Source organism: Bos javanicus, chromosome 16, assembly GCF_032452875.1.
Source record: "Bos javanicus breed banteng chromosome 16, ARS-OSU_banteng_1.0, whole genome shotgun sequence".
Lineage (NCBI taxonomy): Eukaryota > Metazoa > Chordata > Mammalia > Artiodactyla > Bovidae > Bos > Bos javanicus.
In genome coordinates this window covers 66944182-66971485 of record NC_083883.1, presented here as the reverse complement: position 1 = coordinate 66971485, position 27304 = coordinate 66944182, and the positions used below count along the sequence as shown (strand labels likewise).

At 37.3% G+C, this 27304-nt stretch overlaps 1 protein-coding gene across 15 annotated transcripts in view; it reads right to left on the bottom strand.

Annotated features, from left to right (window-relative positions):
* The window catches only part of SWT1 (SWT1 RNA endoribonuclease homolog), a 112858-nt gene that overhangs the window by 34921 nt on the left and 50633 nt on the right, over positions 1 to 27304 (bottom strand). For 11 of the 15 annotated variants that reach the window (XR_009730060.1, XR_009730059.1, XM_061383477.1 and 8 more), the window contains 3 exons: positions 25717 to 25865; positions 21986 to 22173; positions 7579 to 7710 (listed from right to left, as the gene is read on the bottom strand). Coding sequence is in view for 10 of the 15 variants with exons in the window: in XM_061383477.1 (XP_061239461.1) it covers positions 7579 to 7710; positions 21986 to 22173; positions 25717 to 25865 (469 nt within the window). In the remaining 5 variants the exon portion in view is untranslated. Of the gene's footprint in view, positions 1 to 5559; positions 5674 to 7578; positions 7711 to 18331; positions 18471 to 21985; positions 22174 to 25716; positions 25866 to 27304 lie in introns of those variants that run through there. The other 4 variants (XR_009730058.1, XR_009730056.1, XR_009730057.1 and 1 more) reach the window with 2 other exon arrangements.

The window sequence follows — 27304 nt, the reverse complement described above, 5'->3', positions numbered from 1 at the left end:
ACCACGGGAACATTTCACGCAAAGATGGGCACAATAAAGTACAGAAATGGTATGGACCTATCAGAAGCAGAAGATATTAAGAAGAGGTGCCCAAGAATACACAGAAGAACTATACAAAAAAGATCTTGATGACCCAGATAATCACAATGGTGTGATCATTCACCTAGAGCCAGATATCCTGGAATGTGAAGTCAAGTGGACCTTAGGAAGCATCAGGACGAACAAAGCTAGTGAAGGTGATGGAATCCCAGCTGAACTACTTCAAATCCTAAAAGTTGATGCTGTAAAAGTGCTGCACTCAATATGCCACCAAATTTGGAAAACTCAGCAGTGGCCACAGAACTGGAAAAGGTCAGTTTTCATTCCAATCCCAAAGAACAGCAATGCCAAAGAATGTTCAAACTACTGCGCAATTGCACTCATCTCACACGCTAGCAAAGTAATGCTGAAAATACTCAAAGCTAGACTTCAACAGTATGTGAACTGTAAACTTCCAGATGTTCAAGCTGGATTTAGAAGAGGCAGAGGAACCAGAGATTAAATTGCCAACATCCGCTGGATCATAGAAAAAGCAAGAGGATTCCAGAAAAACATCTACTTCTGCTTCACTGACGACTCTAAAGCTTTTGACGATGTGGATCACAACAAACTGTTGAAAATTCTTCAAAAGATGGGAGTAACAGATCACCTTACCTGCCTCCTGAGAAGTCTGTATGCAGGTCAAGAAGTAACAGAACCAAACATGGAACAATGGACTGGTTCCAAATTGGGAAAGGAGTATGTCAAGACTGTATATTGTCACCTTGCGTATTTAACTTATATGCAGAGTACATCATGTGAAATGCCAGGCTGGATGAAGCACAAGCTGGAATTGAGACTGCCAGGAGAAATACCAATAACCTCGGATATGCAGATGACACCACCCTTATAGCAGAAAGGAAAGATGAACTAAAGAGCCTCTTGGTGAAAATGAAAGAGGAGAGTGAAAAAGCTGGCTTAAAACTCAACATTCAAAAAACGGAGATTATGGTATTCAGTCCTATCACTTCATGGCAAATAGATGGAGAAACGATGGAAACCGTGACAGACATTATGTTTCTGGGCTCCAAAATCACTGCAGATGGTGACTGCAGCCATGAAATTAAAAAATGCTTGCTCCTTGGAAGAAAAGCTATGAACAATCTAGACAGAATATTAAAAAGCAGAGACATTACTTTGCTAACAAAGGTCCATTTAGTCAAAGCTATGATTTTTCCAGTAATCATGTACGGATGTGAGAGTTGGACTATAAAGAGAGCTGAGTGCCAAAGAATTGATGCTTTTGAACTGTGGTGTTGGAGAAGACTCTTGAGAGTCCCTTGGACTGCAAGGAGATCCAACCAATCAAACCTAAAGGAAATCAGTCCTGAATATTCATTGGAAGGACTGATGTTGAAGCTGAGACTCCAATATTTTGGCCACCTGATGTGAAGATCTGACTCATTTGAAAAGACCCTGATGCTGAGAAAGATTGTAGGTGGGAGGAGAAGAGGACGACAGAGGATAAGGTGGTTGGATGGCGTCACTGACTCAATAGACATGAGTTTGAGTAAAATCTGGAAGTTGGTGATGGACAGGGAGGCCTGACATGCTGCAGTCCATGGGATCACAAAGAGTCAGACACAACTGAGCAACTGAATTGAACTGAACTATAGTCTATGGGGTCGCAAAGAGTTGGACACGACTGACCGACTGAATTGGACTGAACTGAACATCTTGCCCACAGCAATGAGTTGAGATGCTGAAAAGTCACTAATTTTTAGGTCTTTATTTTCCACATCTTTCAATAAACTTTTGTTTCAGCAATTAACTTAACCTATAAAACAGCCTAAAGAATGTTATCTTTGTATCAAATGAAGAATCTTTTCTAAATAACCTTTCTAAAATCTCAGGTTGGCTATCAAAACAGATAATATTAAGTTAATAAAATTTTCTCTCAAATACAACTCCGTACTCTTTGAAGCTACTATCATTATCAATTAGTAGGATTGATAGATATAAAGTGTTACTCACTCAGTCGTATTCGACTCTTTGCAACCCCATGAACTGTAGCCCACCAGGCTCCTCTGTCCATGGGATTCTCCAGGCAAGAATACTGGAGTGGGTTGCCATTTCCTCCTCTGATAGATATAAAAAACTGCTGTAATTGTAGGATTCTTTATCCCTGGAATTATGCATGGCTATATCAGTGTATGTTTTGTTCTTATGTTAAAATGGGGTAAGAGAGTAATAGGAAAATTATTTCTTTTGAGACTTAATAAGAAAATATATATGTAAATAACACACACACAACCTCAAGCTTTGTGACTGGATTTTAATTGTTTTGGAAAACCAGCTCTATAAAGTATTTCAAACCAAAGCCACAGGAATGTAATGGATGTTACAAAGGTTTTGAAGATTATTAAGCATTTGAAGATGATAAAAATTAATCATCTTCCTTTTCTAAATTCAAGCAGAAGTCTCCTTTTCCAAAATCATATTCTATGATCACAAATGAATGCCCATACAAGATAAGATTATGTCCAAGGCACCATTTGGTACTCAGTCTATATTTAAAAACCACCAAATCAAATATGACAGCTAAAAAAAAAATCTAAGCTTAAGAGATAAAAATTAATTAAACTTTGGATACCCCGTCACAGAAAAAAATTCCCTCTGCAGAAAGTGCCAAGTTATTTATAACTCTCTCCCATAAGACTCCAAATATGAGACTGAGAAAACATTCATTATTTCAACCACTTCATCCATAGATACATGAGCTAGAAATCCAGAGTTCATGAAATTGACACAGAAATACAGAATTTTACATATTAAATCAAGTGATAAAATGAATATTCACACGAGCATGATCTAGTTATAGTTTTGAATTCAAAGGCTACAGTTGGGTTTTTTTTCCTTTTTAATAATTTCAACCTTTTTTATAAATAAGGTAGATTATATGATTAAAAATCCAGGTCGATTACAATTTCCTAGCCTCACTCTCCCCCTGTCCTCTCAGCTTCTAAACTAAGCAGATCACCACCTACTTCACAAACACAAAAACACACATTCATTGTTGTTTTGAGTATTATCTTTCAGGTTGAAGCTGCACACATTTATAGTATGCCTCAGATTTGCATTACATGACTGGTTTAGTTAACTTTGTAGAGGTGTCGATTTAAGCACAGGACATGTAATGTATTTTTATTAATGTATAAGTAGAAGTTTTCTTAGTTCTAGTATTTGCCATATGACTCTAATTAATTTTTCACTCCAAGTGAAGCTTTATAATTTTCATATCCTCAGCAAAAGGTTTTTGTTATCTTGAGAATGACTTGACCAATCTAGACATAAATTCACTACACTATAAAATGAGACTAGATAGTACTGACCTAAAAAATAAATCTTACAACACTTATGTCTATATGGAAAGAATATTGACTGATTCACTAGTGTTTATATAAGAAAATATTAACAAAAGTGCTGAAATTAACCCTATAAACATATAAAAGGAAAGATAAGAAAGAAGCAATTTCTAAACCAAATAAGTTAGCTAAGTTCACTCTCGTACACAAGAAAAAAGTGTGCATAAAGTGCAGAAATCAGCAATATTCCCATTCCTTCAACTTTTACCAAATTAGGTATTCTGCACCCAACTATATAATTGTGTGGACAACTGCTAACACCAATATTTTCAATCTTAACTCACCATAATGATGCTTCGAATTCTATCAAAATTAAATTATACAGTTAAATATTTCAAATTAAACATCTCAGCTTTTAAGAAAAAATAAAAACTAACACTTATAAATATGTTACAGTTTAAAAAGATTTTCACATACATCATGTGAAGAAGGCATGAGTTACTCTAAGAAAAGAAACAGTAGCTTAGCTAGGGTAGATGACATTAGTGAAGGCAGCTACAAACTCAGTTCAACAAACACATTTTCATTCACTTCTTTAACTGAAGGACTTGATTAACAGGTTATTTATTACCAGTTCCTAAAATAACACCATAAATGATCTGCTCTAAAAAGAGATGTGAGTTCAATCTCTGGATCAAGAAGATCCCCTGGAGTAGGAAATGGCAACCCAGTCCACTATTCTTGCCTAGAGAATCCCATGGACAGAGAAGCCTGGCAGGCTATAGGGTTCATACAGGGTTGCAAAGAGTTGGGCACAACTGAAGTGACTTAGCAGAGCACAATAAAAAGAAACAGAGCTGACATACATTCACTGAGCATATAGCTCAAAAAAAGAAACTATTTCATTTTAGCAAGCATCCAAAATGCTAATGAATTTGTAGTCATTACAAATTTGAGTGTATTTTTCAATGTTTACACTGAACTTACTTTAAAAGATTTTAAGACCACATAACACTTGACAAAACAATATAATTATTAACTTTTAATACACTTTGATTCAAATGTCCATTGTTTTACAGTTAAAAAAACCTTGCAATTTCAGTAGTTTCTGTTGATTAATGAATAATTAAACTGGCAAACTTTTTATTCATAATGCCCTCTGCTGGTAGCTCAAGAAGTTCTGATATACTTACTACAGGAGGTTGGATTAATTTTTTTAAATGTGTTCCTGTACCAATTGCATATAAATCTCTTGGAAAGTTTGTTAAAAATACAACTTGTCTTCTCTACAAAATATCTACAGATATTGAAGTGATTTCAGTAGTCTGAGATAGGATCTAGAACTCTGCTTTAATAAGCAGAGAATCACTGGCTTCATTAGTTATACCAATACCCAATTTTTGAGGCACAGTAACTCAATGAAAAGCTCTAGGAAGGCATTGCTATGCTTCTTTTATAGACAGAGACTGAGGTTCAAGACAATTTATCCCAGGTCACATGCTGAAAACCAGCAGAGCAACCAATACTTCCTTATTCCTGGAGGTATGTACACTTAGAGGAAAGAGTAACAAAACTTAACCAGCTTTAAAATTCTAGTGTTTATTTCTTTAGATACGGTTTTTGAAAGCTGTACACGCTACACCTTCTCAAACATGACTGCACGTAAGAATCACCACGGGAGTGAACAAAAATGCTTACACACAGGTCCCACTCCTAGCGATTCAGATGGAATAGGTTTAGGGTTAGTGCCCGGCCTTTTTTTCTTTTTTTAAGCTCCCAGGTGATTGTAATTGGCCACTAGGGCTGAGCACCATTTAGGCCCATTGGTGCTCAACCTTTAGTGTGCACAGAATCAGGACACAGACCACTAGGCCCAACCCCCAGAGTTTTCAATTCAGTAGGCAGGGCAGGGTTTGAGAATCTGCATTTTTAACAAGTTCCAGGTGGCTATGATGAGGTTGGTTCTGTGTCCACACTCTGACAACAAGTGGTTAAGCAACTGGCTAGTGGTCCTCAACACCTGCCTACACATTAGAATCACTTGGAGAAATTTTTTAAATTGTGATAGCCAGGCACACCCTCAGAATCAGAATCTCTGGGGTGGGGTCCAGGGGACAATATGTTTAAAGCTTCTAAAATTAAGAAGGGTCTCTACAGCAAAGTCTATAAAACTTACCAAAGGATGTATAGTGATTTTCTCAGTGGGTAATATAGTCCACAGAATTTCCATAGCTTTTTGGACTATAAACACGTCTCTCGTGGCACAGAACAGCTCTGGATGTGTGAAATACTAGCCAACAGGATAAAGTGGAAACTGCTTTATGAAGCTGAAAAGACATTTCCCTCCAACCCCCATCCAGTCTCATCTTTTGCCAAACCCTCCCTCCCTCCACTGCCTGTGCTCCTATTAAAATATTAGTAACTCTCTATTGTAACTATCTGTTTTAATGTGACTGTTAGCACTATTTCTGCAAGCTCATTGGAGTCAGAGATTGCTTCTCATTTATCTTTGATTCCCCAGAGCCTAACATGATGCCAAGCACAGGTGGTGCTCAACAAACATTTGTTGAGTAATTGAAGTCAGATTAATATCTCTACTTTCTATAGAAAAGATAATACGTCAAGCATGGCTTTTATGCAGTGTAGCATGTGAAACATCTTTTACACAGCTAAAATCAGAACTGAGTATTTCTTCTTCATAGAGCTACTTTTAGGTAATATTGCCTTAAATTTAAAAAAAAAGATGATATTTAACTTGGGATCTGTCCCTTCAGTCATTAGTAACTTAAGAGTAGCAAAAAGCTTTGGTAACCTTTCATTCTAAGAATTATATTAGCCAAGTGATCCAAAAAGAGGTACAAATGCTTTGCACATTAATGAGATGATGTTTCCAAAAACTCTTAAAAAGAAATAAGCAATATCAAAAATTGCTATTGTTTTAAAAATCCAAGTTTTTAAAACTTTGACTTGTTAAAATCACATCAGCTTTTGGTTTTGTTTTTTAATTGGTAAAGAACAGCATTCTTCTCAGAGCAAGCTGTATGTCTAATTCAGATCAAACAATTTTGGCATACAAAAAAAAAATAACTGCAAGTATTCTCCTTTAATGCCACAAAAGAAAACATCTGACTTTATACTACAAAGATGGCATAGTCAATTCTATACCTTTCTAGAACTATGTTTTCTATATACTTCATAAATATTTAATAATCACATACAAATCAAGTCTCAAAGCACCAAAAGACTAAGTTGCTCCTCAAACATTCTCAGTTTGCAGTACTGTGAGACTGTATTGGATGAAATCAACCATATTAACAAACATTAGCATGTTTTTTCTTTTAAAGGGCAGTGATAATTACCTTAACATATACTACTTTTTATTCTGGAGGAGGAAATGGCAAACCACGCCAGTATTCTTTGCCTGGAAAATTCCATGGACAAAGGAGCCTGGTGTACAGTACAAGGGGTTGAAAAGAGTCAACACAACTGAGCGACTGAGCACTCACACACATTCAACACGTAATTACTGAGTGCCCATTATGTACTGGTGAAGACTCTTAACAGTCCCTTGAATTGCAAGGAGATCCAACCAGTTCATCCTAAAGGAAATCAGTCCTAAACATTCATTGGCAGGACTGATGCTGAAGCTGAAACTTCAATACTTTGGCCACCTGATGCAAAGAACTGACTCATTAGAAAAGACCCTGATCCTGGGGAAGATCGAAAGCAGGAGGAGAAGGGGATGACAGAGGATGAGGTGGTTGGATAGTATCACCAACTCGATGGACATGAGTTTGAGCAAGCTCCGGATGTTGGTGATGGACAGGAAAGCCTGGTGAGCAAAAGTCCATGGGGTTGCAAAGAGTCAGACATGACTGAGAAACTGAACTGAACTGAACATTATGTGTCAGGCACTATTCTTGGAGCTACAGTTATGCAGTAAAGAAAAGTTCCTTATGAAGCCTACAATCTAGCCAATTTTTTTCTAGAAAGGAAAAAAGTAGATACATTTTTGTGGTCCAGATGATCAACTGAAGTAGGCATTCTCTGCAACAGAGGGAGACGAGTTCAATCTAAGAGCTACTAGTTTATGAAACTTGCCGGAAGACTCCCAGCAACTCTGATAAAGCCAATAAGCCTAAAAGAAAGAGTAAAGTAAGAAATAAATGAAATCTTGAAATTAAGTAGTATTTACCTCTGAATTCCTTCCAGAATATCTTTAACAGCTGCCATTAACTTTTGAAGATATACAAATGCTTCTTCAAATGATGCTATCTTTGAAGACGTCAGAGTTGAATTTGAATCCAACCTTTGAAACACATCCATGCTAAAATAGAAAGAAAAAAAATGCTCATAGGTACACACGCAAATTTACTGTAATTCAAGTATTTTGACTTCTAATGTATAAAATAATGTTTATAACTTACAGCTCATAATGTTCATCAGTTTAAATGAGAAATAAATGTCCAGACATCCATTCATGCAAAGAATAGGGGTCAACAACTGTATAGGTCTAATGGAAAGTAATACTGTAAAAACTGTGAAGAATGTTTCACTCTAAGAGACCATAAGAGATAGAAGGGAAGTAATGCTATCAATCCATATTCAAGTCAGTATGTAAGTAATGACCGTACTCCCATATACAAGGATGAAGAAAAAAAAATCACACATCAGATTTAGACTTTGCTGAAACTGGATGTTATAAATGTTCATACACTTTGTTCTGATAATTTCAATTTTAGAAACAGGCACAATTAATAACCACCTCAATGTCCAACAATATTTTTAAAAAGTATTAAGTAGTAAATTAGCAACCTGATGAAACACCAAATTATTGTTAAGATGATGCTTATGCCATCTATGAAACAGAAAAATTAAGGTAAACAAAATGTACTCATATAACATAAAAACAACCATATAAAAACTCAAAACATATGCTGTATGGGTTGAACACTGCCCACCCCCAAATTCATGTTCACCCACAACCTCAGAATGTGACCTTATTTAAAACACGATTTTTGCATATGTAAGTTAAGTTAAAATGAGGTCATGCTGTGTTAGGGTAGACACTACCCTATGTGAAGACAAAGGTAGAGACTGGACTGGAGTGATATATCTACAAATACGGCTGGCAGCTACTAGAAGCTGGAGACAGTCATGGAATAGATTCTCCCTCAGAACCTCCTAAAAGAACCAACTCTGCAGACACCTGGATTTCAGACTTTCTAGTCTTCAGACTGTGACTGAATAAATTTCCGTCATTTTATTTTTCAATATTTTTATTGAAGCATAGTTAATTTAGAATGTTGTGTCCATTTCTGCTGTACAGCAAAGTGATCCAGTTATACATATATATGTACATTCTTTTTTAATATTCTTTTCCATTAAGATTTATCATAAGATACTAAACAATAGTTCACTGTGCAATATAGTAGGACCATGTTGTTTATCCTTTCCTTATATAACCTAATCCCAGCCTCTTAAGGTTGTGCATAAGTGCTCTAGGACTTCCCAGGTGGCTCAGTGGTAAAGAATCTTCCTGCCAAGCAGGAGACAAGGGTTTGATCCCTGAGTCACGAAGATCCCCTGGAGGAGGAAATGGCAATCCACTCCAATATTATTGTCTGGGAAATCCCATGGACTGAAGAGCCTAGCAGGCTACAGTCCAAAGGGCTGCAAAGAGTCAGACACGACTTAGTGACTAGTACTCAGAGTAGTTTTATATGAAAAATAGTGCATGGTCCACCAGATTTTCAAATAAACATCTCTATGTGAAAGGCTCAAACATGAATATGTTGAGAAGTGACTCTGGTTCTACAGTGACTCTGGTACACAATCAGGCACAGCAAACAATGAAGTAGTTTAAAAACTATACAATGATAAAGTAATTACAAGCATTTTTCACTTACTGACGGACTATAATATAAAGTGTATTATCCAGAAATTAACAAGAGCTCTGTAACATCCAACACAAACGCATGTATATTACAGGTCACTTGTAAACCACATAAAGTATTCAAATATTTTCTAAATAAAAGAAAGATTAAAATATCTTAAATATTGTATTTATTCCTGAACCCCCCTCCTACCTCCCTCCCCATCCCATCCCTCTGGGTCATCCCAGCGCACCAGCCTGAGCACCCTGTATCATGCATCAAACCTGGACTGGTGATCTGTTTCATATATGATAATATACATGTTTCAATGCCATTCTCCCAAATCATCCCACCCTCACCCTCTGCCACGGAGTCCAGAAGACTGTTCTATACATCTGTCTCTCTTTTGCTGTCTCGCATACAGGGTTATCGTTCAGTTCAGTTGCTCAGTCGTGTCCGACTCTTTGCAACCCCATGAATCGTGGCATGCCAGGCCTCCCTGTCGATCACCAACTCCAGGAGTTCACTTAAACTCACATCTATCGAGTCGGTGATGCCATCCAGCCATCTCATCCTCTGTCGTCCCCTTTTCTCCTGCCCTCAATCCCTCCCAGCATCAGAGTCTTTTCCAATGAGCCAACTCTTCGCATGATGTGGCCAAAGTACTGGAGTTTCAGCTTTAGCATCATTCCTTCCAAAGAACACCCAGGGCTGATCTCCTTCAGAATGGACTGGCTGGACCTCCTTGCAGTCCAAGGGACTCTCAAGAGTCTTCTCCAACACCACAGTTTAAAAGCATCAATTCTGAAGTGCTCAGCTTTCTTCACAGTCCAACTCTCACATCCATACATAACTACTGGAAAAACCATAGCCTTGACTAGACGGATCTTTGTTGGCAAAGTAATGTCTTTATTTTTCAATACACTATCTAGATTGGTCATAACTTTTCTTCCAAGGAGTAAGCATCTTTTAATTTCGTGGCTGCAGTCACCATCTGCAGTGATTTTGGAGCCCCCCCTCAAAAAAAGTCTGACACTGTTTCCACTGTTTCCCCATCTATTTCCCATGAAGTGATGGGACCAGATGCCATGATCCTCGTTTTCTGAATGTTGAGCTTTAAGCCAACTTTTTCACTCTCCTTTTTCACTTTCATCAACAGGCTTTTTAGTTCCTCTTCAATTTCTGCCATAAGGGTGGTGTCATCTGCATATCTGAGGTTATTGATATTTCTCCTGGTAATCTTGATTCCAGCTTGTGCTTCCTCCAGCCCAGTGTTTCTCATGATGTACTCCGCATATAAGTTAAATAAGCAGGGTGACAATATACAGCCTTGAGGTACTCCTTTTCCTATTTGGAACCAGTCTGTTGTTCCATGTCCAGTTCTAACTGTTGCTTCCTGACCTGCATATAGGTTTCTCAAGAGGCAGGTCAGGTGGTCTGGTATTCCCATGTCTTTCAGAATTTTTCACAGTTTATATTGATCCACACAGTCAAAGCTTTTGGTATAGTCAATAAAGCAGAAATAGATGTTTTTCTGGAACTCTCTTGCTTTTTTGATGATCCAGCAGATGTTGGCAATCTGATCTCTGGTTCCTCTGCCTTTTCTAAAACCAGCTTGAACATCTGGAAGTTCACAGTTCACATACTGCTGAAGCCTGGCTTGGAGAATTATCGTTATTATCATTCTAAATTCCATATATAGGCGCTATTACACTATATTGGTGTTTTTCTTCCTGACTTACTTCACTCTGTATAATAGGCTCCAGTTTCATCCACTTCATTAGAACTGATTCAAATGTATTTTTTTAATGGTTGAGTAATACTCCATTGTGTATATGTACCACAGCTTTCTTATCCATTCATCTGCTGATGGACATCTAGGTGGCTTCCATGTCCTGGCTGTTATAAACAGTGCTGCGATGAACATTGGGGTACACGTGTCTCTTTCAACTCTGGTTTCCTTGGTGTGTATGCCCAGCAGTGGGATTGCTGGATCATAAGGCAGTTCTATTTCCAGTTTTTTAAAGAATCTCCACACTGTTCTCCATAGTGGCTGTACTACCAACAGTGTTATGAGGGTTCCCTTTTCTCCACACCCTCTCCAGCATTTATTGCTTGTAGACTTTTGGATCGCAGCCATTCTGACTGGAGTGAAATGGTACCTCATTGTGGTTTTGCATTTCTCTGATAATGAGTGATGTTGAGCATCTTTTCATGTGTTTGTTAGCCATTTGTATGTCTTCTTTGGAGAAATGTCTGTTCAGTTCTTTGGCCCATTTTTTGATTGGGTCATTTATTTTTCTGGAATTGAGCTGCAGGAGTTGCTTGTATATTTTTGAGATTAGTTGTTTGTCAGTTGCTTCATTTGCTATTATTTTCTCCCATTCTGAAGGCTGTCTTTTCACCTTGCTTATAGTTTCCTTTATTGTGCAGAAGCCTTTAATTTTAATTAGGTCCCATTTGTTTATTTTTGCTTTTATTTCCAATATTCTGGGAGGTGGGTCATAGAGGATCCTGCTGTGATTTATGTCGGAGAGTGTTTTGCCTATGTTCTCCTCTAGGAGTTTTATAGTTTCTGGTCTTACAAATAGATCTTTAATCCATTTTGAGTTTATTTTTGTGTATGGTGTTAGAAAGTGGTCTAGTTTCATCCTTTTGCAAGTGGTTGACCAGTTTTCCCAGCACCACTTGCTAAAGAGATTGTCTTTTCTCCATTGTATATTCTTGCCTCCTTTGTCAAAGATAAGGTATCCATAGGTGCGTGGATTTATCTCTGGGCTGTCTATTTTGTTCCATTGATCTATATTTCTGTCTTTGTGCCAGTATCATACTGTCTTGATGACTGTGACTTTGTAGTAGAGCCTGAAGTCAGGCAGGTTGATTCCTCCAGTTCCACTCTTCTTTATCAATATTGCTTTGGCTATTCAAGATTTCTGTGTTTCCATACAAATTGTGAAATTATTTGTTCTAGCTCTGTGAAAAATACCGTTGGTAGCTTAATAGGGATTGCACTGAATCTATAGATTGCTTTGGGTAGTATACTCATTTTTCACTATATTGATTCTTCTGATCCATGAATATGGTATATTTCTCCATATATTAGTGTCCTCTTTGATTTCTTTCACCAGTGTTCTATCGTTTTCTATATATAGGTCTTTTGTTTCTTTAGGTAGACATATTCCTAAGAATTTTATTCTTTTTGTTGCAATGATGAATGGAATTGTTTCCTTAATTTCTCTTGCATTTTTTCATTATTAGTGTATAGGAATGCAAGGGATTTCTGTGTGTTGATTTTATATCCTGCAACTTTACTATATTCGTTGATTAGCTCTAGTAATTTTCTGGTAGAGTCTTTAGGGTTTTCTATGTAGAGGATCATGTCATCTGCAAACAGTGAGAGTTTTACTTCTTCTTTTCCAATTTGGATTCCTTTTATTTCTTTTTCTGCTCTGACTGCTGTGGCCAAAACTTCCAAAACTATGTTGAATAGTAGTGGTGACAGTGGGCACCCTTGTCTTGTTCCTGACTTTAGGGGAAATGCTTTCAATTTTTCACCATTGAGGATAATGTTTGCTGTGGGTTTGTCATATATAGCTTTTATTATGTTGAGGTATGTTCCTTCTATTTTTGCTTACTGGAGGGTTTTTATCATAAATGGATGTTGAATTTTGTCAAAGGTTTTCTCTGCATCTGTTGAGATATTCATAAGGTTTTTATTTTTCAATTTGTTAATGTGGTATATTACATTGATTGATTTGCCGATATTGAAGAATTCTTGCATCCCTGGGATAAAGCCCACTTGGTCATGCTGTATGATCTTTTTAATGTGTTGTTGGATTCTGTTTGCTAGAATTTTGTTAAGAATTTTTGCATCTATGTTCATCAATGATATTGGCCTGTAATTTTCTTTTTTTGTGGGATCTTTGTCAGGTTTTGGTATTAGGGTGATGGTGGCCTCATAGAATGAGTTTGGAAGTTTATCTTCCTCTGCAATTTTCTGGAAGAGTTTGAGTAGGATAGGTGTTAGCTCTTCTCTAAATTTTTGGTAGAATTCAGCTGTGAAGCCATCTGGACCTGGGCTTTTGTTTGCTACAAGATTTTGATTACAGTTTCAATTTCTGTGCTTGTGATGGGTCTGTTAAGATTCTCTATTTCTTCCTGGTTCAGTTTTGGAAAGTTGTGCTTTTCTAAAAGTTTGTCCATTTCTTCCAAGTTGTCCATTTTATTGGTATATAGTTGCTGATAATAATCTCTTATGATCCTTTGTATTTCTGTGTTGTCTGTTGTGATCTCTCCATTTTCATTTCTAATTTTACTGATTTGATTTTTCTCCCTTTGTTTCTTGATGAGTCTGGCTAATGGTCTGACAATTTTATTTATCTTCTCAAAGAACAAGCTTTTGGCTTTGTTGATTTTTGCTATGGTCTCTTTTGTTTCTTTTGCATTTATTTCTGCCCTAGTTTTTAAGATTTCTTTCCTTCTACTAACCGTGGGGTTCTTCATTTCTTCCTTTTCTAGTTGCTTTAGGTGTAGAGTTAGGTTGTTTATTTGACTTTTTTCTTGTTTCTTGAGGTATGCCTGTATTGCTATGAACCTTCCCCTTAGCACTACTTTTACAGTGTCCCCCAGGTTTTGGGTTGTTTTCATTTTCATTCGTTTCTATGCATATTTTGATTTCTTTTTTGATTTCTTCTGTGATTTGTTGGTTCTTCAGCAGTGTGTTGTTCAGCCTCCATATGTTGGAATTTTTAATAGTGTTTCTCCTGTAATTGAGATCTAATCTTACTGTATTGGGGTCAGAAAAGATGCTTGGAATGATTTCAGTTTTTTTGAATTTACCAAGGCTAGATTTATGGCCCAGGATGTGATCTATCCTGGAGAAGGGTCCATGTGCGCTTGAGAAAAAGGTGAAATTCATCGTTTTGGGGTGAAATGTCCTATAGTTATCAATTAGGTCTAACTGGTCTACTGTATCATTTAAAGTTTGTGTTTCCTTGTTAATTTTCTGTTTAGTTGATCTATTCATAGGTGTGAGTAGGGTATTAAAGTCTCCCACTATTATTGTGTAATTATTAATTTCCCCTCTCATACTTGTTAACATTTGTCTTACATATTGTGGTGCTCTTATGTTGGGTGCATATATATTTATGATTGTTATATCTTCTTCTTGGATTGATCCTTTGATCATTATGTAGTGTCCATCTTTGTCTCTTCTCACAGCCTTTGTTTTAAAGTCTATTTTATCTGATATGAGTATTGCTACTCTGCTTTCTTTTGGTCTTTATTTGCATGGAATATTTTTTTCCGGCCCTTCACTTTCAGTCTGTATGTGTCCCTTGTTTCAAGGTGGGTCTCTTGTAGACAACATATATAGGGGTCTTATCCATTCAGCCAGTCTTTGTCTTTTGGTTGGGGCATTCAACCCATTTACATTTAAGGTAATTATTGATAAGTATGATCCCGCTGCCATTTACTTTATTGTTTTGGGTTCGAGTTTATACACCCTTTCTGTGCTTCCTATCTAGAGAAGATCCTTTAGCATTTGTTGGAGAGCTGGTTTGGTGGTGCTGAATTCTCTCAGCTTTTGCTTGTCTGTAAAGCTTTTGATTTCTCTTTCATATTTGAATGAGATCCTAGCTGGGTACAGTAATCTGGGCTGTAGGTTATTTTCTCTCATCACTTTAAGTACGTCCTGCCATTCCCTCCTGGCCTGAAGAGTTTCTATTGAAACATCAGCTGTTATACTTATGGGAATCCCCTTGTGTGTTATTTGTTGTTTTTCCCTTGCTGCTTTTAATATTTGTTCTCTGTGTTTGATCTTTGTTAATTTGATTAATACGTGTCTTGGGGTGTTTCGCCTTGGGTTTATCCTGTTTGGGACTCTCTGGCTTTCTTGGACTTGGGTGATTATTTCCTTCCCCATTTTAGGGAAGTTTTCAACTATTATCTCCTCAAGTATTTTCTCATAGTCTTTCTTTTTGTCTTCTTCTTCTGGGACTCCTATGATTCGAATGTTGGAGCATTTAACATTGTCCCAGAGGTCTCTAAGATTGTCCTCATTTCTTTTAATTCATTTTTTTCCTCTCTGTTTCATTTATTTCTACCATTCTATCTTCTACCTCACTTATCCTATCTTCTGCCTCTTATTCTACTGTTGGTTCCCTCCAGAGTGTTTTTGATCTCATTTATTGCATTATTCCTTATATATTGACTCTTTTTTATTTCTTCTAGGCCCTTGTTAAACCTTTCTTGCATCTTCTCAATCCTTGTCTCAGGCTATTTATCTGTAACTGCATTTTGTTTCCAAGATTTTGGATCATTTTCACTATAATTATTTGGAATTCTTTATCAGGTAGATTCCCTATCTCTTCCTCTTTTGTTTGGTTTGGTGGGCATTTATCCTGTTCCTTTACCTGCTGGGTATTTCTCTGCCTTTTCACCTTGTTTATATTGCTGTGTTTGGGGTGGCCTTTCTGTATTCTGGCAGTTTGTGGAATTCTCTTTATTGTGGAGTTTCCTCGCTGTGGGTGGGGTTGGATGGGTGGCTTGTCAAGGTTTCCTGGTTAGGGAAGTTTGTGTCAGTGTTCTGTGGGTGGAGCTGGATTTCTTCTCTCTGGAGTGCAATGAAGTGTCCAGTAATGCGTTATGAGATGTCAGTGGGTTTGGTGTGACTTTGGGAAACTTGTATATTGAAGTTCAGGGATATGTTCCTGTGTTGCTGGAGAATTTGCATGGTATGTCTTGTTCTGGAACTTGTTGGCCCCTGGGTGGTGCTTGGTTTCAGTGTAGGTATGGAGGCGTTTGTTGAGCTCCAATCAATTAATGTTCCCTGGAGTCAGGAGTTCTCTGGTGTTCTCAGGATTTAGACTTAAGCCTCCTGCCTCTGGTTTTCAGTCTTATTCTTACAATAGCCTCAAGACCTCTCCATCTATACAGCACCGATGATAAAACATCTAGGTTAAGGATGAAAAGTTTCTCTACAGTGAGGGACACCCAGAGAGGTTCACAGAGTTACGTGGAGAAGAGAAGTGGGAGGAGGGAGATAGAGGTGACCAGGAGGAGAAGAGGGGGAATCAAAAGAGGAGGGAGCAAGCTAGTCAGTAATCACTTCCCTATGTGCTATCCACAGTCTGGACCGCTCAGAGATGTTCACGCAGTTATACAGAGAAGAGAAGAGGGAGGAAGGAGACAGAGGTGGCCAGGAGGATAAAGGGGGGTGGGGAATCAAAAGGAGAGAGACAGATCCAGCCAGTAATCAGTTCCCTAAGTGTTCTCCACAGTCCAGAACACACAATGAGATTCACAGACTTGGGTAAAGAAGAGAAGCGGGAGGGAGGAGACAGAGGCGACTTGGTGGAGAAAAAGGAGAGTCCAAAGTGGGAGAGAGCAGTCAAGCCAGTAATCTCGCTCCCAAGTAAAAATGGGTACTGAAGATTGGGTTCTTAAAGGTACAAAATTGATAACAAATACTAAAAAGCAAACATTAAAAATCTAGAGTAGAGGTTGGATTCTCAAAAATACAATATTAAAGAAAAAACAAAGTCACAAAAATTATAAAATATATATATGAAGTTTGCTTTTAAAAATAGGGTTGTTGTTGTTTTTTTTTTTTTTACAAAGTAATAGGTTATAAAAATGAAAATTAAAAAAAATTTTTTTTTTAATTTAATAGTAAAAATATATCTAGGACTTTCTCTGGTAGTGTTGTGGACAGTATGGGGTCAGTTCACTTTCAGATAGTTCCTTGATTGGGCTTATACTTCTCAAGATCTATGGGCCCCTTCCTATATAGTCAGTGCTAACTACAGGGTTTTAATCTATTGTACCTGTCACTTCCAAGGCGGTTCCCTCTGTTTTAGCTTCTGTTTGCTGGCCTCTTCACTGCCTAATTTCCACCCTGACACAAGGGGGCAGTGGTAGACATTTTTTAAGTCTCACTTGTTCAGTCGTGCTGTCGGGAGGGAGGAACACTGCAAACAAATAACACTGGCATGTGCTTGCAGTGTCTCAGCCACACTGGGTTTGCCCCACTCACGGCATGTGTGCTTTCCCTGTCTACACTGCTTAGGCTCTAGGTTGCTCTGCTGGGAACTGTCTGAGGCTGGCCCTGGGTTGTATGCACTTCCCAGGTCTAAGCGCTCAGGTTCAGGTACTCAGGTACTCCACAAAGGCGCAGACTCGGTTGGGCTTGCATTTTGTGCCCTTTCCATGTCCAAGCAGCTCAGGTGACTAGGTGCTTGGCGAACGTGGTCGCTGCGACTTATCGCCACCCTCATCCCTGCCACTCAGTTTTCTGGGTGTATAATCAGCGCACTTTCTCAGGTGTGCTGTGTCTCTCTTCTGGCAAGCTGATCTCTGGCTGCGACCCTCCTGGCAGATGACAATGGTTCCGAATCCCAAGAAGTCTTGGTTAGCAACAAAGCCTGCTTGCAGTTTGGTAGATGATGCCTCTCTGGGGCCGCAATTGCCCCCTTCTGGCTCTGGCTGCTCTAGCCTGCCTGTCTCTGGTGAGGGATGGGCAGGTCCGCAACCGGCTAGCTCTGCTCAGTTCGTTGTTCTGTGAGCAGGCCTGGCGGTGTCTTAGGTTAGGGCTTTTCCCAGGATAGCTAGCCCACAGTCTGCTTTGCTATCTCAAGTTAGTTCCCTCAGATTGCCCTCAGGGCATTCAGGCCTGGTCCTTACTCTAAGCAATGCACCCTCGCCTCCCTGCCCATCCCCCACTTCCTAGTGGTGGATGCGGGCCTCTGTGATGCTTCTCCACTGCCAGGGGCGGAGCTCGCTCCCCGCAGGGGTTACCGTTGGGCACGTAATCTGTGGGTTTTGATTATTTATTTATTTATTTTTCCTCCCAGTTATGTTGCCCTCTGAGGTTCCAAGGCTCACCACAGACTCTCCAGTGAGAGTGTTTCCTGGTGTTTGGAAACTTCTCTGTTTTTTAAGACTCCATTCCCGGGACGGATCTCCGTCCCTACCTCTTTTGTCTCTCTTTTTATCTTTTATATTTTTTCTTACCTCCTTTCGAAGACAATGGGCTGCTTTTCTGGGTGCCTGATGTCCTCTGCCAGCATTCAGAAGTTGTTTAGTGGAATTTACTCAGTGTTCAAATCTTCTTTTGATGAATTTGTGGGGGAGAAAGTGGTCTCCCTGTCCTATTCCTCCGCCATCTTAGGACCGCCCCCTTAAATATTGTTTTTGCTTTAATATTCTTTCGCTTAGTGAAAGGCAAAGGAGAAAAGGAAACATATACCTATTTGAATACAGAGTTCCAAATAATAGCACAGAGAGAAAAGAAAGCCTTCCTCAGTGATCAATGCAGAGAGATAGAGGAAAACAATAGAATGGAAAAGATTAGAGATCGCTTCAAGAAAATTAGTGACACCAAGGGAACATTTCATGCAAAGATGGGCACAATAAAGGACAGAAATGGTATGGACCTAACAGAAGCAGAAGATATTAAGACGTGGTGGCAAGAATACACAGAACTATACAAAAAAGATCTTGATGACACACATAACCACGATGGTGTGATCACTAACCTAGAGCCAGATATCCTGGAGCACAAGTCAAGTGGACCTTAGGAAGCATCACAATGAACAAAGCTAGTGGAGGTGACGGAATTCCATCTGAGCTATTTCAAATCCTAAAAGACGATGCTGTGAAAGTGCGCACTCAATATGCCAGCAAATTTGGGAAACTCAGCGGTGGCCATGGGACTGGGAAAGGTCAGTTTTCATTCCAATCCCAAAGAAAGGCAATGCCAACAAATGCTCAAACTACTGCACAGTTGTACTCATCTCATACACAAGAAAAGTAATGCTCAAAATTCCCCAAGCCAGGCTTCAACAATATGTGAACCGAGAACCTCCAGACGTTCAAGCTAGATTTAAAAAAGGCAGAGGAAGCAGAGATCAAATTGCTAGCATCTGCTAGATCATCCAAAAAGCAAGAGAATTCCAGAAAAACATCTATTTCTGCTTTATTGACTATACCAAAGCCTTTGACTGTGTAGATCACAATCAACTATGGAAAATTCTGAAAGAGTTGGGAATACCAGACCACCTGACCTGCCTCCTGAGAAATCTGTATGCAGGTCAAGAAGCAAAAATTAGAACTGGACATGGAACAACAGACTGGTTCCAAATCGGGAAAGGTATACATCAAGGTTGCATATTGTCACCCTGCTAATTGCAGAGTATATCAAGTGAAATGCTGGGCTGAATGAAGCACAAGCTGGAATCAAGATTGCCGGGAGAAATATCAATAACCTCAGATACGCAGATGACACCACCCTTATGGCAGAAAGTGAAGAGGAACTAAAAAGCCTCTTGATGAAAGTGAAAGAGGAGAATGAAAAAGTTGGCTTAAAGCTCAACATTCAGAAAACTAAGATCATGGCATCCAGTACCATCACTTCATGGCAAATAGGGAAACAATGCAAACAGTGACAGACTTTTATTTTATTGGGGCTCCAAAATCACTGCAGATAGTGACTGCAGCCATGAAATTAAAAGACGCTTGCTCCTTGGAAGAAAGGCTATGGCCAATCTAGACAGCATATTAAAAAGCAGAGACATTACTTTGCCCTCAAGGGTCCGTCTAGTTAAGGCTATAGTATTTTCAATAGTTCTGTATGGATGTGAGAGTTGGACCATAAAAAAAGCTGAGCACCAAAGAATTGATGCTTTTGAACTGTGGTATTGGAGAAGACTCTTTTGAGAGTCCCTTGGACTGCAAGGAGATCCAACCAGTTAATCCTAAAGAAAATCAGTCTTGCATATCCATTGGAAAGACAGATCCTGAAGCTGAAACTCCAGCATTTAAGGTTAGTTTCCAAAAACTAACCCATTGGAAATGACCCTGATGCTGGGAAAGATTGAAGGCAGGAGGAGAAGGGGACGACAGAGGATGAGATGGTTAGATGGCATCACTGACTTGATAGACATGAGTCTGAACAGGCTTTGGGAGTTGGTGATGGACAGGGAAGCCTTGTGTGCTGTAGTCCATGGGGTCGCAAAGAGTCAGACATGACTGAATGACTCAACTGAACTGAACTATTGTTTTAAACTATTTCAGTTTCAGAGTGATTATCTCTGTCTGGTATATACAACATTCCGCTAACAAGAATATATGATAAGCCACAACATTAAAAATACATTAAGACTGGACAAACAAAATCTTTGCTTTATATGAGATTACAAAATTTTAAATATTGTTTTCTTTACCTCACATGTCAGATATAGTTATTTCTTTAGTATAAAAGACTATAATTTGTTTGAAAAAACTTTTAATTGTAGTCAAGGACTAAAAATCAGTCCTAAATCTATAATTGAATGAGAACAGATGTTTAAATGGAGTGCTAAGACCACTTTAGTGCTCTTATAAACAACTAGAATGGATAGAGGCTCTTAATCCAAAATAAAAAAAATGGGCTCTCAAACCAAAATCATATTTCAAGGCATACAGTATGATCAACATATTAGTTATATAAAGACTATGGGCTTGAGGAAAATTATGGAAGGGAGTGTTGGCCTACTTTAAAATCAGTTGTTTTCGATTATTTTTTAAGTTACTCCAGCAACCTATTTAAAGACCTACTCACAAATGGTCTCTATCTTTTCATTTTACTAAGAATATGTGTATGAAAGTAACAAAAGTATTACTCCACTTAAGTATTTATCTATAAAAAAATTTTTACATGAATTTTTCCTAATCCAGACCGATGTTTTCTTTACATTATTTTGCATCTTATTTCTTAGAAGCCTTTGGATCCTGCTAATTTCTTTAGCCACTCCTGGTGACTAGTCATTGGTCTTGACATGTTGGCAAACGATCTGACGTATCTGGCAATGATTCTCATCAAAGTTCCACATCTGAATCACTAGGCAGAAGCACTAGTTCAGCTTCAGTCCTGAAGTGAAGTGCAAGTTGCTTAGACTTGTCTGACTCTGTGACTCATGGACTATAGCCTGCCAGGCTCCCCCTGTCCATGGAATTCTCTAGGCCAGAATACTGGAGTGGGTAACTGTCCCTTCTACAGGGCATCTTTCCAACCCAGGGACTGAATCCAGGTCTCACACATTGCAGGTGGATTCTTTACCAGCTGAGCCACCATGGAAGCCGTGTGCTACTGAATTAGAATTTCTAACAAGAGAACCTAACCATATATATTTTTTACCCTCTCCAGATAATTCTGAGCCCCTATTTAAGCAGCACTACCTCTAAGGTATAATTTGACAAAAGGGCCTCATAAGATAATCTAGTACAAACTATATTGCTAAAGGCACAAACCAGGGCTTCCCTGGTGGCTCAGTAGTAAAGAACCCACTTCCCAATGCAGGAGACACAGGTTCCATCCTTGATCCAGGAGAATCCTACATGCCGCGGAGCAACTAAGCCCATGCACCACAACTATTGAGCCTGTGCTCCAGAGCCTGGGAGCCACAACTATGGAAGCCCATGCACCCCACATCCTGTGCTCTGCAAAAAAAGAAGCAATGAGAAGCCTGTCCATCGCAACTAGAGTAAGCCCTGCTCGTCGCAACTGCAGAAAAGCCCAAGTAGCAACAAAGACCCAGCACAACCAAAAGTGAATAAACAAACAGAATTTTTAAAAAACTAAGACACTTTGTAGTTAAAAAAAAAAAAAATCACAACCCAAACACTATTTAATGAACACTAGCAATAATGGAAAACCCTGAAACTCAAAAATTCTTGTTAATTTAGTACCTGTTTTGATACAGTGTAATCCAAACATTCTCTAGGACAGACCAGATTTCTTGATGCCTGCTGGGTTGGGGAGGATAAGAACTGGAGAAAACGGTGATTTCTTGGTTATCAGATTTCATCAGAGAATTATCTTCCTGGCTTTTACCCGGTGTATTTTTTGAAGAATTTTGCTTAAGTTTTGCCTTGCCCTGGGGAAATAAGAATTACATAATATGCAGCAAGTCCTTCACTAGTAAGTGAGAGAGAAAGAATGCCAATTGTAGATTACAAATGTTCTGCCTTTCTTGGAAGTGCTGTTTATTCTTTGTCCTTGATTATGTACAGAATATTACCAAAATAGAATCAGAGCTAAAAATTTTTTTCTTTTTCATTTATATGAAACAGTATTTCCAATGTATTTATTACAGAGTATAGAAGTAGAATTCTACTTGTAAGGGATTAAGAAATAAGTGAGCAAAGAAATGGGAACAATGGTATATACTGCTCTTTTAAGAAGTTTGGTAGTTGATGGAAGGACATGGTATAGTAAATAGCACGACCAATTAAAAATATTTAAGAACAGATCTGAGCATATTTCTAAACAGTGTAAAAAAGCAATACCATTGATTCAAGTGATATTTTCTTTAAAAAAATCACCCTGGGTAAAAATATTAACTTAGGTGAAAAATACATATGATAGAATGCAAAAAAAAAGTTTTTAACTATGAGTTTATTGAGTTTGTTGACTTGGCTTGACTATAACATCTTTGGGAACTTAAATAAAATCACTCCATTTCTCTAGGTTTCCTTTGTTGATAAAAGTATGATTTTAAACATTAGCTTCATGCTTATCAAATGTAAAAAAAATAGAAATTTCCAAAACTGTAAGAACAGTTGATAGTTACTGAGCACTTCTTATGTATAGGAATTTTCTAAGAACTTTATATCTATGTAGCTCATTTAATCCTCACAATTACTCTGTGAAGGAGATACTATGATTATCTACATTTTATTGAGGCAAAGAAAGGATAAATAAGTTATGCAAGGTCACACAGCTGGGAAGAGACATGAACAGAATCTGACCTTTAGTATAAGTGAATGAAGTATATATGAATAAGTATATATGAATGTGGTTATATTCTCTCTCCAGCTCATAAAGGTAAATATTACCCTTTTATTTCTTTTCAGGAAGGAAGAAAACTGCCTGTTTACATTAATTATGAACTTAATAAATATATATGAACAGAAATATGAATTTTGTTTTGAGATAAATGTGTTTAATCATCACATAATGCTTTTTCTCAGCTTTCAAACAGAAGTGTATGCAACATACAAATAGGCTGCTTTATCAAACACTTACATAGCACTTACTATGTGCTCTCTGCTCTGCTAAGTCGCTTCAGTTGTGTCCGACTCTGTGCAACCACATAGACAGCAGCCCACCAGGGTTACCCCCGTCCCTGGGATTCTCCAGGCAAGAACACTGGAGTGGGTTGCCATTTCCTAGGCTCTACAAGTATTAATTTAATTCTCATGACAGTTCTAAGGCAGAGATTATTATACTCTTTCTTATAGAAGAAGGGATTAAGGCTTTGAGAGGTTAAATAACCAGAAATTAAAAACACAACTAGTCAGGATGGGAAGTCTGAGGCACGTAAGTCTAAAGTTTATTAAAAAGACTTATTTTAAATAGTCTATCATTCTGGAAGGGCAAGTCTTTTTTTTTTATGATGTTAAAAGGTTCACAAGAGAAAAATATATATCCTTCCCTCTACCCCATTTATATAAAATCTGGAAAATGACATTACTTAACTTTCCATTTTGGTTTCTCAGAATCAAATGAATAATGAATATTCCTCTTTTCCTGATTTTCTACACTTGGTAAATTAAGATAAGGGGGATTTTTTTTTTTTTTTTACAGTTACTATACTTAGATATTCTATTCCTGGAGGTAATCTCTTACTTTTCATTGTTCAAGTTAGTGACACATAACTAAGTATTCAGGTCATAAATCACATGTACTCTACAAAATAACTGCTATTGAAAGTGCATTTTAAAAGCCCAAGCTAAATCACAATGTTCTTGGCTGACTTAGACAATGAATTGTTTCAAACACGAAAATAAAGCAATACTTGAAAGCTCTAATTGTGGAAAAAACACAAGTTGTTTCAAACAATCAGACTAATGCTTAATGTTGAGGGAAAAGCACTAAAGAGAATACTAGATTTTTTGTCCTTTGTCTTCTTGAATCTCTTGCTAATGTGACAACTAGAAAATCAAGATCCAAGAATAAATAACTTACTAAATAACAGGCCAATATGTTTACAAGTGGGCAACATATAACAGGCATACAATTATGTGACAAACACCACTAGATTTTAATATCAAACTTTTCATGGGAGAAAACTCCCATGGCTAGGTTTCCAACTGTAAAGAATCTTGCTATTATTTTTAACTCAATCATTCCTAATTTTTTTAGTCTCAATAATTTTAATTCAAAGGCTGCTAAGATTCTAAGTATCCTAAACTTTCCATCTTGTTCACCATGGTTGTTTCACTAAAGATGGGGTTTTAGGGCTCAGTTCTGTGAGAGAAAGGATAATGTGCTCTTCCCTACACAATTTAATTAAAATAGTCAAGCTGTAACTCCTAAATTCCCAGGTCCATTCTTCCCTACTGAAGATTCTAAAAGTCACACTTGTCATTTAAAAGAATAAGTACCAATGTTTTGGTCATCTTAACCCAAAAGATTATCCACCCCTTAAATCAATTCTTTCCTCAAGAAATAACATATATTTCCTGTTAGTTTATCAAAAAGATGCTTCTTTTAGTCTTAAGCAAGTTAAATTCTTTCCTCAGTAACTATGACTAAGTTTAGTATCATCTAATCCTTTCATTACTTCATAGGTACCGGGGCCTATGTTACCAGAAAAAAAAAACCACAGAGGAAAACCTGGCCAATTCAATAGCTCAAAGGAAAAAATACGACACACACATACACACACGTATATATATATATATATATATACACTAGATGAAAGTATCATTGATATTTAACAATGTAATTGTGATGCTGAGTTTTTTGAACTGTTTCAGGCATATAAAATGACCTGAATTTTATAGATTTGAAATCAGAAGACTCTAGAAATACAGTATTACCAAGGACAAAACTCACATAGTTATTTTAAAGGGGCAAAAAGGCATCAGTGGTAGGCAGACTGCATAAGAATCCCATGAGGAGACCTGTTAAAAAATTGGTAGGTGTTCAACGGGCAAAGTTTGAATATAGTCTGTAGGTTAGATAACTGGATTATGTCAATATTAATTTCCTGATTAATAAAATATGAATCAAGAACAAAAACACTTCTGGGCACCACTGACAGAAATTTTACTCAGTAAGGGGTATGGCATCTGCATGCTTAAAAAAATGTTTGAAGTATTTTGATGCAGGCTGTGATCCACTGGTCAGGAGCACTGAAAAATGAGCAGTCAGGCAACAATGCATCATTCTCTTCTATTCATAAATGAAACAATATGAAATCCCAACAACTGCTGTGACACTGCCTCCATAGGATTATGAGTATTTTATAACTTGTAATAAGGATTGTTTAGTCTCCATTCAATTCACTTAATATTTACTTAATGCTTTTAGTATGTTAGAGTAAGTTAAATTTCTTATTTACTGTTTGTCTGATAAATACATTCTTATAACATATATGATTACTCTAAATGGCATCCTAAAGGTATCTTACCTCTGCAAATGTTTGGAGTAGTTTGTTTACTTGAGCAAAGGCCTGTGGAAGAATACCATCATAATTTGACCTTGTACTGAAAGCATGTAGCAAACTTTCAGAATCCTGAAGCAGGAATTTCACTGTTGTAAAATCCACTGTTTTCTTAGCTGGTAACACAAAATTAAGAAGGAAAAAATACGTAAGAATGAGTATACAACACAAAAATGCTTTTGGAAAATCAATCTAATAATAATTAAGAAATTTAAAGAGAGTACACATTTACATCTACAGGCTGCTAATTTATCTATCTGGTGTAAAAAGCCATAATGAGACTTAGTTTTAGACAAAGTTCTTGGAGTTGATTCTGGCATTCTGTGAAGCTGGCCTTCCATATCCATAAGTTTTCACATGTACAGTTTCCATCAACTATAGATCAAAAGTATTTTGGGGAAAAATTTCTATAATGTTCCAAATAGCAAAAGATGAATTTGTTGTGCACTGGCACCTATTTACAGAACATTTACATTGTATTAGGTATTACAACTAATCTAGAGATGATTCATCGTATATAGGAAAATATGTGTAAGTTATATACAAATACTATGCCATTTTATACAAGGGATTTGAGCATGGAGAATTCTGCTATCCTCAGGGGTCCTGGAACCAATTTCCTATGGATACTGAGACTATATTCAGATTCCAAAATTTCCCTCAAAATGGTCAACTTCAAAGTAAAAGTGAAATGCACAAGTTACTACATACAAAATAGACAAATAACAAGGCCCTACTGTATAGCATAGGGAACTATATTCAATACCCTTCAATAAACCACAATGTAAAGAATATGCATACGTATGTATCTGAATCATTATGCTGTATACCAGAAACTAACATGACATTGTAAATCAACTATACTCCAATTAGAGTTCAATTTTTAAAAATTAACAGTAAAATGAAATAATGTTATACTCTTCAGAAGAGATAATCACCAAACAAATCTGAGTTAAACTACAGATTTTCAAAACTGAGGTTGTTTGTATACAGATTACTCTTGAGACATCACAGTGTCACATTTTGGTGGGAAGCACTTAAATTATATATAGTACCTTTCATAATCAACTCAGTTATCATGTAGTGATTTATCTTCAAATCCCATCACATGAAATAAAATACCAGATTTACTGAAAATGTGTTCTCTCTGGACACAATACAATTTCAGTGAAAAATAAACAACTTGGGTTAACAGTGAGCTATGGGCAAAAGAAGCTAATAGAATTTTTCCCCCTTAAATTAGCAAAGTGAGTTAATCTACAGGTAATAATTTAAAGATGTAACATTTTTGTCTCAAGGAACTAAACTTGCTTACATTAAATTCTCAAACCAATTAGGAGAAATGGTGACAATAATTTCAAAGATTCAAAGTTATGAACAATGAAGTTAAACAGCTTTCTAATGTTACCAAAATTCAGAATAGAAAAAATTATCTCTATTATTAAGATAGAATACTGCATAACAGTTTTCAAAGGCATTTAAAATAACCACAGTGCAATGTGTTTGCTTTGTTTTCTTTTAGGTTCACAGCTTCAGAAATTCTATTTTATTCTGA